Source organism: Scomber japonicus, chromosome 19 (genome assembly GCF_027409825.1).
Source record: "Scomber japonicus isolate fScoJap1 chromosome 19, fScoJap1.pri, whole genome shotgun sequence".
Lineage (NCBI taxonomy): Eukaryota > Metazoa > Chordata > Actinopteri > Scombriformes > Scombridae > Scomber > Scomber japonicus.
This window is the reverse complement of record NC_070596.1, coordinates 1,572,578-1,587,034: the sequence shown is the minus strand read 5'-3', so window position 1 is coordinate 1,587,034 and position 14,457 is coordinate 1,572,578. Positions and strand designations below refer to the sequence as shown.

Genomic DNA, 14,457 nt, shown 5'->3' with positions numbered 1-14,457 from the left:
GTTCCAGAATATAGTCAAAAAACAATGAATACATATTGTAATCATCAGGGTTGTGAAGGTTACTGTGGAAATGTAATAGATTACAGATGTTATTCTATTTAAAATGTAATGAGTAATGTAACTATTTCAATTACTTAATCAAAGCAATGTAACTTATTACATTTGATGACTTTCTGATGACTTTTCTAATGTTCTAACCAATGTTTACAGCTGTTAGGGTAAGTGTCATATTCATATATTGAACACTGTGCAAAATAATCTATAAAAAGTGAGACATAATATTGTTGAAATACAATGCAAAAACATCTCAGGCTGTTCATCTGTTTTGTAAATAGATGGTTTATTATAGTAAAGGTATAATATATAAATTATTATGGAATGGTTTTACTGGTCCAGTTCACGTGAGATTAAATTGGCTTGTATGTGGCCCTTAAACTAAAATGAGTGTGACACCCTTGATTTTGATGTGTGTAAAGGTACATATGCCTAGATGTTACTCTCTTTCTTGATTATTATATGTTTCCACTCACACTCACTTGGATTCTGCTTCCTACATTCAGTTGCAACTTTCATAATTAAATAACCAACACAATATGACTTCCACAATCTAAGATTTAGGTGCTGTGGAACATGTCTTAGTGTCATGCAGAAAGTATTCAGAAGACAGAAATGATTGTACTGTTGGAGAGAGAGCAGGGAAAGTAGAGTCTGGTGTTAAAGTATACTAGAGTGTGGAGACAGTGAGGAGGGCAGGAAGTGGATATGAGTGTTTTTGGACTTATTCATTGACAGTAAAAAGCAATGCAACATCATGGATGCCAACTGCCATAAAACCTCAAAGAAGAAGAAGAAGAAAAGGCCTGTTTGGGTCAATTCAAACTAACAATTCAAATAATGTGTGGCATTGTAAACCCCATCATTTTGCTAAGTACATTTCATATCCACAAAGCTGAAATATCAATTACAACCCCGTCATTTAAGTTATTTTTACTTGAACTAAAATATTATTTTGAGCCTTTATATTGTAGAAAATTAAAATAGTCAGATTTCTTTAAGTTAAAGAAGCCTGTCACTTATGCCTTTACTTTTTATTTATTTCAGTATTTATTTTTCATTCTCTCTATTGAAATTATTATCATTTCTTTATAACCTTTGTTTAACTTAGTTTTTATTTATGATCTGGAATGACTGGTTGTGTGTACGTTCTTTGTTTATTTTAATGTATATTCTGTATAATCTGTCAATAAGCAGGAAAGACTTTAGTGCTGTTTCCTTCACCTCTTTTAAGGCCCAATTTAGTTATTGGTCCTGATTGCTGCAAAGATGTGCATCCTGTGCCTGTGTTTGATCACTGACACCATCTCACATTCACTTTGAAAGAGGTTTCAATTGAGTAATTTCACAAGAGTGGATTGCAGATTTGAATGCACAACTGGAAGTCTCTGTCCCTTAGTGAGTGTATCTGCCTGCCTTGCTTAGTGTTGAACTTAAGGTTATTTGTAACAGATTTCATTATAGACATTTCCTGGGGTTTAGTTACCAGGTGGCATAGTTGTGACATGAATCATTTCCAAACCCTGAGCACCACCACATTATGAAAAAAAGACATTCACAATCACTATGTTATGATCCAGGTGAACATTTTATAGAATATGAAAAATACAACATGTTTGAATGGCGATTTTGGAATTTGTTTGATAATTTGTACATTTGCATATATAAAAATGTGTATCAGCTGCACAAAAATTAAAAAATGATTTTTTTGTATACTGTGGTTATATCTATTTATGGTGTTTTTACAAAACACCATACATTTTTTAATGAAATCCCTGAGATGTTTGCTTGATAAATTAGAAGACAGTTTTTGGATATTGTACTTATATTAATGTTCCTCATGCCAAATTGTTTCAGAATTTGTAGATGTTGTTATCTGGGACATTCTGAAATGTGCATACCCATATTTGGTCATTTAATTTTGTAGACCTACACTTTTCAGGTTAAGAAACTAGTAGACTGTATGTACACGTGTCATTTCAAACAATATAATTTATGCAGTACGCATATATTAGTTATCTTTAAAATAATTTAATAGAAAAAGAGATAAATGCACTGGAGCTTACCTGACCCACATTAGTCCATCACTATCACTATTGCTTTTCTCCATACATGAATGAATTGATCATAGATGCTGTCTTTCTGCCCTCTAGCGGCCGTCAGCATGTATGTCACTTTGTACTGATAAACAGGATTTATTGATGCTGCTCTCTGGTCTGGCAGCTCTAACTATTCTCAATGACAGTTTTATGACCAATCACGGTCCGGGGGCGTTTACACTACAGCTGCACATTTTTAAAAATTCTACCCGTATTGACACGTTTAATAAACATAAATGTGTGTTTAGAGACTCATTGGATGTAAGTGAGCGGTGCTGCAGTGACTGGAGCTGGCTGTTGTGTACCTCAGAGTGGACACATTGAAGCCGTCAGTGACGCGCAGGCAGGTCGGCGTGGTGTCTGCCCACAGTGTTGCTGTGAAGACGGAAGTGACAGCAGGACTTCCCTCTGACCAATAATTCAATCCTTTTTGGAAACAGTTGCAGGACTACACCGCCGGGCTTGTCCAGACATGTCTACTGCGTACAAAAACAGGTGAGACACATGAAAACATTACATTCCTGCGTCATATACGTACATTAGAAACGTTAAGTAGCAGCTAGCATCATAACCGCATAACTGCCTTTAACTTAAGTGTTAAGCTAGCAGCAACAACAGCTCAGCTAACCACGCACAGGCTAAGTTTAGGTTACGTGCGAGTGTTGGCGCCTCTTGCATGCTAATGTGTGTTCGCTGGGTTTAAAACGTAGCATTTAAGGTCAAAACGCGCTTTGTAAGCTGAGTCAATGTAGCAAGTTTATCGTTTTAAGGAGCAACGCTAGCTGCCTGTTAGCACATCAGCTGACACATCACACTTCCTCAACAATGAGCCTTCATGTGTTTGCTGACTGAGACAACAAATGTCAATTATTTGCAGTTAAACAGGTCAATTAGCGTGTGACAGCTTAGCCAAATAATACTTCGTTAGAGGAATGGTTGGGGGTCAGTTTACAAGCATTGTTTCATCATGTTTTCCATGTCATTCCCCTTTTCTCCGCTATAATTAGTTATTTTAACCCCGCTATTCGCTACATGGAAGAATTCCTCACTTTCAGTGATTGTACACGCTTTGCAATTCTCATCTTATTTAAAACGTTTTATTCCCCGCCTCAAATGTTAGTTGAAGTCTCCCATCAGATTTCCATCACAGCTCATGTTTGACACTCATTGTTCTGTTTCAGTATGAGGTACACAGATGATTACGTCAGTAAATGGATAATGACTACTCAGGCTGCAGATGCATGTCATAACTGTATAAGAATATGTTCTAATTTAATAATACACATATAAACAATTTATGTTTACAAAGATGACCTCATTTATTAGATGGCACCCAAATATCTTTTTACCATAAGCTATAGTTCTTTAAATGTCTATCTGTACATTTACAGTGTTTAGACAGACCTGTAGGCACCAAGCTTTAACATTCAACTTACTAACTTATTACATTACTATTATACTATGTATATGTGTGTATATGTAGATGCATATGTATGTGTATTTTTGTACATGTATTTATATACACATAAGAACCTGACTGACACTGGATTTTTGGGGCCAATACCAATTTATAAAAAAGTTAATAAAAAATCCCATATATTGGCAGTTAATCTTATTTCTAACACATTTTTTTCATAAACACTTAAATATATATAAAGATATGTAATGGAGTCATGATATTTTACAGTTTAACAATAAATGCTGCACAGAAACAGTAAGCTTCACTGGGAATTTAATTAAAAATGCTGCCTATGTAACTTTAAAAAAGTGATATGGATATATCTGTAAAAGACAAATATTGGCCGATAATATCAGTCAGGCTTTAATACACATAATTTGTGTGTGTGTGGATTGTTGTATGATTTTTTTTGTATGTTTCATCTTGCCTATATAAATCACTTCATAGATACATTTATTCTGACCTTCTTTTCATTTCTAGCTATAACTGGTCCACCTGTACATGTAACCTGATACCACAGTGCTAAAACCAATGCAATACTTATGAAACTTAATCAGTTTTTGTGTGTCAAAGCTGTATTAATGGTCAGTGTTGAAAGTAGTTGCAGTGGAAGATCATGCACAAGTGCTCCAGACTACACATTGACCTTTAGATAGGTATATAAATGTTTAAACCTCTGCTCTGTATGTTATAAAACACTGCTGAGTGGAGGGAATATGAAGTTAGAGGCTACACTGAAATTAAAAGTGCTCAGAATCATGAAGGTATTGTGATTATATGACACAGATTTGTCAGCCAGTGCATTTTTTTACTGAGGTATCTTTACTGCTAATATCTCTTCATGTGTTTGTGCACTGTCAGCATTCATATCAATATCAGGACAGCTTTCACCTCACTCCGAAATCTGCTCATTTTATCTATAAACAGCTTCTCAAATGTCTAACTTCATTATTCTAATTAGGATGAGCTGATTATACACGCATTACATGTTCTAAAAGTGTCTAACTATTCCTTTAAAAGTCTCCAACTTAAGATTTATGACTTCATGCCAGAGCAAAAATAAAAGAAGTAATTGACTCTAATTTCATCTTTATTCTTTCTTTATTTTCAGAATACAGGAATTCAAAGTGGCCCTGAGTGAAGAGAATATAAACTTGAAGACACTGAGGGAGCTGTGCTTCAATGGTAACACTCACACTTCTGTTTTTAATGCAAGTAACACTGAGTTAGTGTAGCGCGAGATTGTTATTAACAATACTTTCTTTATCCAACTCAGGAGTCCCATTTGAAGGAGGCATACGAGCAATGTGCTGGAAAGTAAGTCGCTCACTGACCTTTTGTCTGTGTGTGTGTGTGTGTGTGTGTGTGTGTGCGTGTGCGTGTGTGTGTTTGCAAGTCAGATTCATACTTCTATACATCCCTGTTCACCAGGAGATGAACCACATAACCCCTTTAAATATCTCTCTGAAGACTTCTTGTTCTGCTTTCTTTGTGAGTTGCATTCACTAAAAGAAGAAGTTTCTGTAGAGCTCCAGATCCAGCTCACTGTCAGACATCAGCAGACTTGAACATACCTAATGTAGCCATGTCAGCAGTAGTGTCATGAGACCTGGAGGGATAGAAGAGAAAAAAAAAAAGAGAGAAAGTCAATATATTACTACGGTTGTCACACGACAGAGCACATTCCATTAAAAAGGATGTTACACTGTCAGGTGCTATAATGCAGGACCTGACCTGCAGGACGCCAGCTGTTGGAGTGTGGGAATATTCTGAGTTGTATAGTTTAACCCCAAAAAAACTGTAACATATAATATATCTAACTGCTAAGACTTTATAATTCTTCCCCCTGTGACTGACTTTAAAGTCAGTGTAAAGTAAGAATAAATATGTGTTCTGAGTTTGACATACCACAGAAAAGTGTGTTGTTAACCACCCTGCCAAATTTGAATGATTAAAAAAATCGCCTCTGCAGCAGCAGGGGCGGGTTTATGTTAATCATTTTCAGACCCACCCACTAAATCCTGAAGACAGAAATGTTGAAACACAGTTTGTGAAGCCTAGCTCCACAATTCAAATCTAAATGGTTGAAATGCTTTTTACACCTTTTTTAGAAATACATTTATGACCTATTTAATGTGTTTAGAAGAAAATGTCTGAATTCACTTTACACAGTCTTTCACCACAGTTCTGGACCACTTTTGTTTTGGTAAATGCTAAATGGTGAAAAAATGTGTCTCTGAAATCACTTAACACACTTGAATCTGTTGCTATGATTGGTTGTTACATGTGTTGCCAAGCAGGCTGCTCACACATGAAGCCCAGCGATCGCATCACTTCACTTCACACAACAACAAATTCCTTCAGAGTTATTTATAAAATGGAAAAAGGGGGCTGAGTTTATCTAGCAGCTTTTAAACAGAGTGGACAAAGCCTATAAAGTCTTCCTTTTACCCACCCACACACACACACACACACACACACACCCACACACACACACACACACACACACACACACACACACACACACACACACGGTAGAGCTGCCATGCAAGGCCTTAGGCTCTTGCTCAAGGATATATTTAAAGATGTGCAGAGGAGCATAAGCAGCATATTCACACATTTCATTCACACTTCTCTACACACACACTTCTCTACACACACACACACAACAGCCCATTTTTTTTAGCTGTAGCATGACATCAAATTGAAACATTAAATATGTCTTATGTGTAATTTTAGTATATTTGGTCTCTTTGTAGAATCTGTTTTGACATTAGATTGCATGAGCTGGTATTGTAGACTAACTCTCTCTCTCTCTCTCTCTCTCTCTCTCTCTCTCTCTCTCTCTCTCTCTGGTTAATGTTGTGATTCTGTGACTCTTTTCAGATCCTTCTTAATTACCTACCTCTGGATCAGACATTATGGGATTCTTTCCTCAAAAAGCAGAGGTAAACTGTGGTAGCTTTGAAGACTTTTTTTTGTGGTATCACCGGGCAACCACAACATCAGCTGCTATCAATCAGCACAGCAGATGACATTAGTTAACGTTGTTAGCTGACTTTAAAAAAAAAAAACGGGATTAAAAAAAGCACCTCTTCTAGGTGTGAGTCAGCGGGCACGATGCTGTTTATTGTGGTGTTTTCCCACAATGACGCCAGACTGAGAGAAGAAACCACAACAGCCATTGTTTCCTCTGCTTGGCTTATTTATGTCAGACCTGTTTTCACCACACTAATGTAACTGTAGGCAGGCAGGATTGTAAGAACATGTTTTTACAGTAGTAAAATGATTAAGGGACACAGATATTGATTATTTCAGCACTGATTCATCTGTATATTATTGTTTTTTAATTGAGTAATTTTTCAGTCAATAAAGAAAAACATGTGGAAAACACCCTTAAAAATTTCCCCTGAAACCTCAGATGACATCTTCATACATGTTGCGTTGTCTTGCCAATGGACCAAAACCAAAAAAATTCAATTTACAAGCAATTACAGGATTATCAAAATGCTTTAATTTTCTAATGAATCCATTAACTGTCTCTGCATTACTGCTATGAATGGTACAGATGAGTGATTTGCCCCTGAATTAGTTTTGAACCTTGCTGCTCTCTCACAGGGAGGTGTACTCCCAGTTCTTGAAAGAAATGATCATCCAGCCTGGTATTGCCAAAGCTAACCTGGGCCTGTCCAGAGAAGATGTGACTATGGAGGATCACGTAAGTCCACACTACTTTTTTTTGTTTTTTTTGTTTGTTTTTTTTTTCGATTAACTGCAACCAGGCCTAATTCAATAAAGGAGAATGTTTATTATATATGTCTGAAACAGTGAGTGAAGTCAGTTTTTTCTTTTTTTTCTGCTTTGGAACAGTCCTGTAGCACATGTGATTGATACAGCCTCACATACTATTCTATATCCTTCCACCATAATAAAATATCTATGCCAAATTTTGAACCATAGATCAATAGTCGATCTGACTGATCAATGAATGTGTGATTAAACCTTGATTCATGTTTCAGAGCAGAGAGAGTGTATTTGCTCTTTTAAAAAGTCAACAAAAATACATTTATAAATAATACAGGTAATACATGTGACTCCCTAGAGAGGATTTTCCTCCATAATCAGTCAGCTGTGATGAAGCAGTAAGTCATCTTTATTGTTTGATATCTTTCAGCCTCTGAATCCTAACCCAGACAGCAGATGGAATACCTACTTCAAAGATAATGAAATTCTACTACAGATTGACAAGGATGTAAGGTATGACTTCTCTTTTAGCTTGTTCTTGATCATAATAAGGAAATACAATTCTTCCATTCTTTTAAGATCTCTTTTTTTTAAGGCAAAAGTTTATGCAATGTAACCGACACATGAATTGAAATATAACAGAGGTGTGTGTTTGCTTGTGTTTTTCAGGCGGCTGTATCCAGACATGGCGTTCTTCCAGCGTCCTACAGAATACCCCTGCCAACTTATCCTGGACCCTCAGAACGATTACGAGACGCTGCGTCGGCGAGTGGAACAAACCACTCTGAAAGCACAAACTGTGAATCGCAACCGCAGCGGAGTCACAAATGTAAGGGACTATCAATTAGTGTGTGTGATGAACGTACAGTTTGGGAGCATTAAATGAATACTAAACAGGAAATGAAATGTTACTATATCAGTGACTAATGACAATGCTAACATGCTATATTTAGATGTTAAGGAGATCATATTTACTGGTTGCCTTCACTTTTTTTAAAAAATGGGACACATGGAACGAGATATAAATATTCACATAACTAAAAAATAAATAAGATAACAGAATGTAGATCTTCATAAAGGTTGACATTAGCCTGTCCCAATAACTACTTTTGTTGGACGATATATTGTCTTAGAAATAATCACGATAAACGATATTTTATTATACCACTGATATAATGATAATATAATAGTGTAATAATGCAAGGGGGGTGGGGGGTGGGATTGGAGAGTGGGTGCTACTCAGACTGCCATCATTGGCCAAGACACAGTTTTGTTTTGTTTTTCTAATGTTTCGCAGAACAGTGGCACCACTTTCTACTTAACTGAATCTGTTCTCCTAGGTCAGCTCCCCTGGAAAGTCTTTGAACCTGTACCCATCTAATGAGTACGAGGTGCTGCCCAATGGGACCGAGGCACACTGGGAGGTGGTGGAGCGTATCCTCTTCATCTACGCCAAACTCAACCCCGGGATCGCCTACGTGCAGGGCATGAACGAGATCGTCGGGCCTATTTACTACACGTTTGCCACGGACCCTAACAGCCAGTGGAAAGGTAGGTGGTCCACACACATGAAGGTTATAACTCTTATCCCACATTCATAGTATTCAAACGCAAAGTTTGACTCACACACTGTAAATCAGCTCCTTTTGTGATGTGAGTGTGTGCTATTTTAACGGTGCAGAGCACGCTGAGGCAGACACATTCTTCTGTTTCACCAACCTGATGTCTGAGAACAGAGACAACTTCATCAAGAGCCTGGACGACTCCCAGTGTGGAATCACCTACAAGATGGAGAGCGTGTACTCCATGCTTAAAGACAAAGACATGGAGCTCTATCTCAAACTGGTAACCTCACTGTGTTTTACTGTTGACATTTTCTTACTATCAGCTCGTCAGTCATCTGTATATCACTAACCCACATGATGTGCACTGATTGATTATCATGAGGCATTACCATGCAGTCATTCCTAGAAGGTATTCATAGTTTTAATCAGCTGTTTACATAAAAACTGATAGAGATAGTGTTGTAAAGAATGACACACACCTGGCCTATCACTGCATGAAGTGGAAGAGAATGTCTTAAGCCTAAAACTTTATTCTGTTTGTGACAAATGATGTCAACTCAAAGTTCCGTTTTGTAGCTTTCATGAAACTCACAGCTTCACTGCTGAGCGATGTCCTAAATGTGAAATGAAGTATAACATTATTATTTATTAATGATTTAGATCACAGCACAATTCTTCATATATTACAACATGTTCAATATTTCCTCCCCCTTGTATTATTATACTATTATATTATCATTATATCAGTGGTATCAAATGATCTTCAAATGACAATAATATAGTTTATCGCCATTATTTCTGAGACAATATATCTTCCAACAGAAGTAGTTATTGTGACAGATCTATGTTCATTTGAAGTCCCTGTGTTAGTTTTAGCATTAATATTAAAACGTCCTCTTTTTTACCCATTTCCACACAGGAAGAGCAGAACATCAAACCGCAGTACTTCACATTCCGCTGGCTGACCCTGTTGTTGTCTCAGGAGTTTCTGCTGCCAGACGTCATCCGCATCTGGGACACCCTGTTTTCGGACCAGGACCGCTTCCACTTCCTCATCCTGGTCTGCTGCGCTATGCTCATGTGAGCTGTTCAGATTGTGCTCCCTTTTTACCCCCACAATACAGATTTACATCTCTGCATGTCAGTCATGGTTAATGTTGACTTCCTGTGTTCACAGACTCATCAAAGACAACCTGCTGGCAGGGGACTTCACAGTCAATATGAGATTACTGCAGGTAAAGATCTGACCAGTGAAACATGAACACCATAAATATTTAAAGGCCATGTAAAGTGAATTCAGACATTTTCTCCTAAACACATTAAATTCTGGTAGAGGTGGTGACTTTGATTGACAGGTGACACTTGGTAGGGGGCGGGGTTTCAGTGAACTAGGCGGGTACTCCCACAGCGTTTGGGAGCAGAGAAAGAGGCTGATTTTTACACAACTTTGAAGCCTAATTTCATATATTTGGTGATTTTTTTAATCATTCAAATTTGGCAGGAGGGTTAACAACACACTTTTCTGTGGTATGTCAAACTCAGAACACATATTTATTCTTACTTTACACAGACTTTAAACATAGAGTTGATCCCCCCCCCCCCCCCTTTTCTCTCCTTTCTTTATAGGATTACCCCATCTCAGATGTCCACACCATCTTGACCAAGGCCAAAGAGCTGCAGGATAACTCCTAACTTCTCACTCTTTTTCCTCCTGCTTCCTCAGCTCAGACGTGGTAGGTGGGATCTCAAACATTTAAAAAACAAAAGAAAAAGAAAAACATTGTCATGTCAAACCTGTATGTGGAAGGACTTGATCAATGAAGAGCTTGAACAGTTGCGTTGGGGGGGGCAAAACCCAGCGTACTGCTTTATAACTGAGTGTGGGATGTTTCGGGGAGCGGGGGCTGGTCTGGAAAAACCTGGAGGACAAGCTGAAACTATTGCTTCCTCCAAAAGTGGGGAGGAAAACGCCACTCGCTTCTTATGGGAAAAATGGCTACCTTGGTACGTGGTCGTGTCCCCCCCCCACTGCCATCTCTCCCATGGAGACTTTGTTGCACTCAGATAATAATGATAAACACCTAAGGGAGAGGGGGCCACATTAAATCCTACACTACCGATGTTAGTTCGTCATGAAAACATACCGGAAATGTTCAAACACGGAGCCAAGAATTTAAGAAATAGCCCTCAGCAACCACGTATGTAGTCAGATTCAGCAAACAGTTCAGTTGGGTTGAGCAATAGTTTGCATGTTTGTTCTTTTTGGGGGTTTTTTATTTTTAATTTTTGGAAGTTTTTTTAACGTAAGGAACATGTATGCCTTATCTGTTTTAATAATGATGTGAAACAGGAGACAGTATTTATGGGTAACTTTTCTGTCTGGGTAAAATAAATATGAAGTGATGGGACTGGCCTGTTGAGTATCATATCAGTAACCATCTTAAAAAGCATTGGCTGTTTCTTGAGCATCGTGCCTTTTATCTCATGATTCATTTTAGTTAATTTCCTTGTGATGTAATATTGAGCAAAATGTTATTGAAAGAAGGGCAAAAACATCAGAGGAGATCATTGTGCTTTTCACACTGAACATTATTTGCAGAGTTTTTTCTCTAACCTGGGTTTACACACATCTCTACAGCAGTTTACTTACCATACTGTATCCTATATGGCTAATACTCACAGTTAGACGGCAGTTTGAATGAGTTTTGGTACTGATACCAAGATAATACATTTTTTCAATACTTTAGATTATTACTTTAAACTATTTTCTCTACAAGACATGTAACACAATGTTTACAGACAAGCAGCTGACAAGGAACTTGTCTGACCAGAGAATCATTTAAAAAGATTACGGTTCAGATCAGACGGTCATTGCCAACAGTTTGTGACACTCACAAACACATTGTGGTCAGTTCAAGAAAACCTTAGATTTGAGAGACATTTATAATTTCCATTTACCAGGTGGTATTGAGTAAAATGGAAATGACCCTAAGCCAGGTAATACTCTTCACTTTGTGCTACTATCAAATTACAACACACCAAATAGAGGCTAAACCCTTAGCTGTCACACTGGAGATTATTTTCTGATAACTATACAGCATGTTCCATCAGTATGTTAGTGACGTACTGTGTCAATGTGTTATCAATTAAATGTATATGTGATAAAAATGTGGTGTATTGCAGGCTATCTTATTGGCTAGAGGGTGTACATTATACTCAGATAACAGCATGACTGACATTGCAGCCTCATCAGTGTTTGTTATTAATACTTATTTGCTGTTATGCTAACTACAAACAGCTAGCTAACCCAAATCACTCCCTTATTCACTCATTCACTACTCCTTATATAATAGACACTAAATAATTTACTTAATAGTGAGAAGCAAAGAGTTGCATGATGGTAGTTTTCACAACTTTAGCAGAAAGTAGTCTACATACAATAGACACTACTTTTTTTGTTCCATTGTTGAATATTTGAGGGCTCTATACAGTGGAGATATTTATACACTCACTATTCACACACCTAAATAATATGGTGGAGGGTAATGTTAGTTCGCTATATACTAAATAGGGAGTGATTTAGGGAGCGACAAACAAGCTAGCATGAGCATATTTTGAATGGAAGTGATTCAAATGAAAAGAAATTTGGAAGCGGACTAGAGTAGATTCTGATGTGCTTTACTCAGCAAAACGTACAGTAAAATGTTGAGATGTTAAAAACAAAAGAAGAAAAAAAAAGTCTTAAGTTGAGGCTCTTGGATGGAATTATCCAAATGGCCGACTGGGTTTTAGCTTACTCTATTTAGCTAGCAGCTGCTATTCAAGTAGAAATGAAAAGGAAGTAAGTGGTTACGCTTCATGTCTTTTGTTTCCTACGTTAGCTTACACAGCTAAAGTGTAAAATGAATAGATGACCAAGTTAAAGTAGCATGACTGAACAACAGTGTTGTTAACTGGAAACAGGCCCGTGCTTGTTTGCTTATGACCAAGTAAAACACTTTATAACTTGGAGATGATAGCTAAGCTAACGTGGAGCTAACGGTGTATTCTAACCTTTGGTTAAGCCGGATAATTTTCAGTGTGAATTACCAGCACAACTTGACAGAAAGTGTTGATTCCTATCTCTTTATTATTTTCTCTTCTGTTCTGATCTTCAGTATGTGACAGACATAGCTTAACTTAGTTTAGTTTCTGAATGAATGTAAGTGTGTATCTGCAAACTTTAATCTACCACTTCCACAAGGTTAACCGGTGGGAAAACTGAAATGAAGTAATCTCAGAAACCTGTTAAAAAGCTGAACATATGTATTGAATCATTGAATGCACTCTGAGATACGATGGCATTAAGTAGATCTTTGATGAAATGTTTGCCCTAAGAGACCTCACATTAATATAAGCAGGACAGATGATATTCACTCATCTCATCACCTACATGCCTAGAATGGTAACAGACACCATTTCAGGGTAACTGAAGTATTCCTGTAATCTATAATTTATATAATTATCATAAACACTCCTTAATGGGATGAGACATTAAAAATTCATGAAATTTCCCTCTTTTTTTCTGCTACCTGAGAACAAATTTTACAATTTTTTTTTTTTATAGTCAAAACGTACTATTGCAATGTAATATTTTGGAGGGTTTTGTGTGTGTGGAAGCTCTGTTTACTTTTAACATACAGTGCTTTTAAAAATGTGTTAACAAGCTGCACAAAAGAACACATTTATTTGTGTGTGTGGGGGGGGGGGGGGGGGGGGGGGGTTCAGAAGTGCTCTTTCATTACACCTAAAAATGATATTCTTTTAAATTGTGTTAAGTTAAACATTTCTCAATGTCTCCTAGCAGATCATGATTGCTGTCATTCTCTATTGCCTTTTTAATATTGGATGGTATTTGAGTAATTTTCTCAGATTTTTAAATAATGTTTTTTGTTGTAAGTCCCAAATGTTTTTTTTTATTAACATCTAGGAAACAGCTGTTTCATTGTAAGTCAATGTTGTACACCAGTCCTTGATATATAACACTAACTGTATATCATTCAAGAGGCTTAGATGAGAATGGAGTTAAATGACAGATCAAAAACTAATGTTTCAGCCATGTAAATATTCAGTGTAGAAGTGACAGCACCTCACTTGAATATGATTTATATTTTAAAATAAACAGCTGAAAAGCCCTTACTACAGTGAAAAAGATAAGTTTAGACATCTTTATCCACCACTAATGTGCAAAGCATTATGTTTGCTTTGAAAGAGCGAGATAGAGCAAACATTCAAAGACCAAAACAAAAAAGACATTTTTTATTTGAAAGTGTTTTCATCATGTGCAGGAGTCCGGGTTCGGAGTTTTTTTTTTTGTTTGTTTGTTTGTTTTTGAGGGACTGTTACTAATTGATGGCACCCACACATTATAATGTGTGTTTATTTATATCCTGATGGTTTTTGTGTGTGTGCGTGTGCTGGTGTGTGTCGGGGGAGCGGGGGGGGGGTTCATTATTCTCTTTATGTCTTATGTCAGTTATTTGCATGGTTCCGATTT

General features: G+C 37.1%; 1 protein-coding gene across 1 annotated transcript; it reads left to right on the top strand.

The window, feature by feature from the left end:
- The first annotated feature begins 2,519 nt into the window (after positions 1-2,519).
- Positions 2,520-11,724, top strand: tbc1d13 (TBC1 domain family, member 13). Its single transcript, XM_053340409.1, has 12 exons — positions 2,520-2,648; positions 4,724-4,797; positions 4,889-4,929; positions 6,499-6,560; positions 7,231-7,330; positions 7,787-7,869; positions 8,026-8,185; positions 8,697-8,907; positions 9,038-9,201; positions 9,841-10,001; positions 10,099-10,156; positions 10,548-11,724. Exons 1-12 carry the CDS (start codon positions 2,626-2,628, stop codon positions 10,611-10,613), a joined length of 1,203 nt encoding a protein of 400 aa, XP_053196384.1. The 5' UTR covers positions 2,520-2,625; the 3' UTR covers positions 10,614-11,724.
- The last annotated feature ends 2,733 nt before the right edge of the window (positions 11,725-14,457 follow it).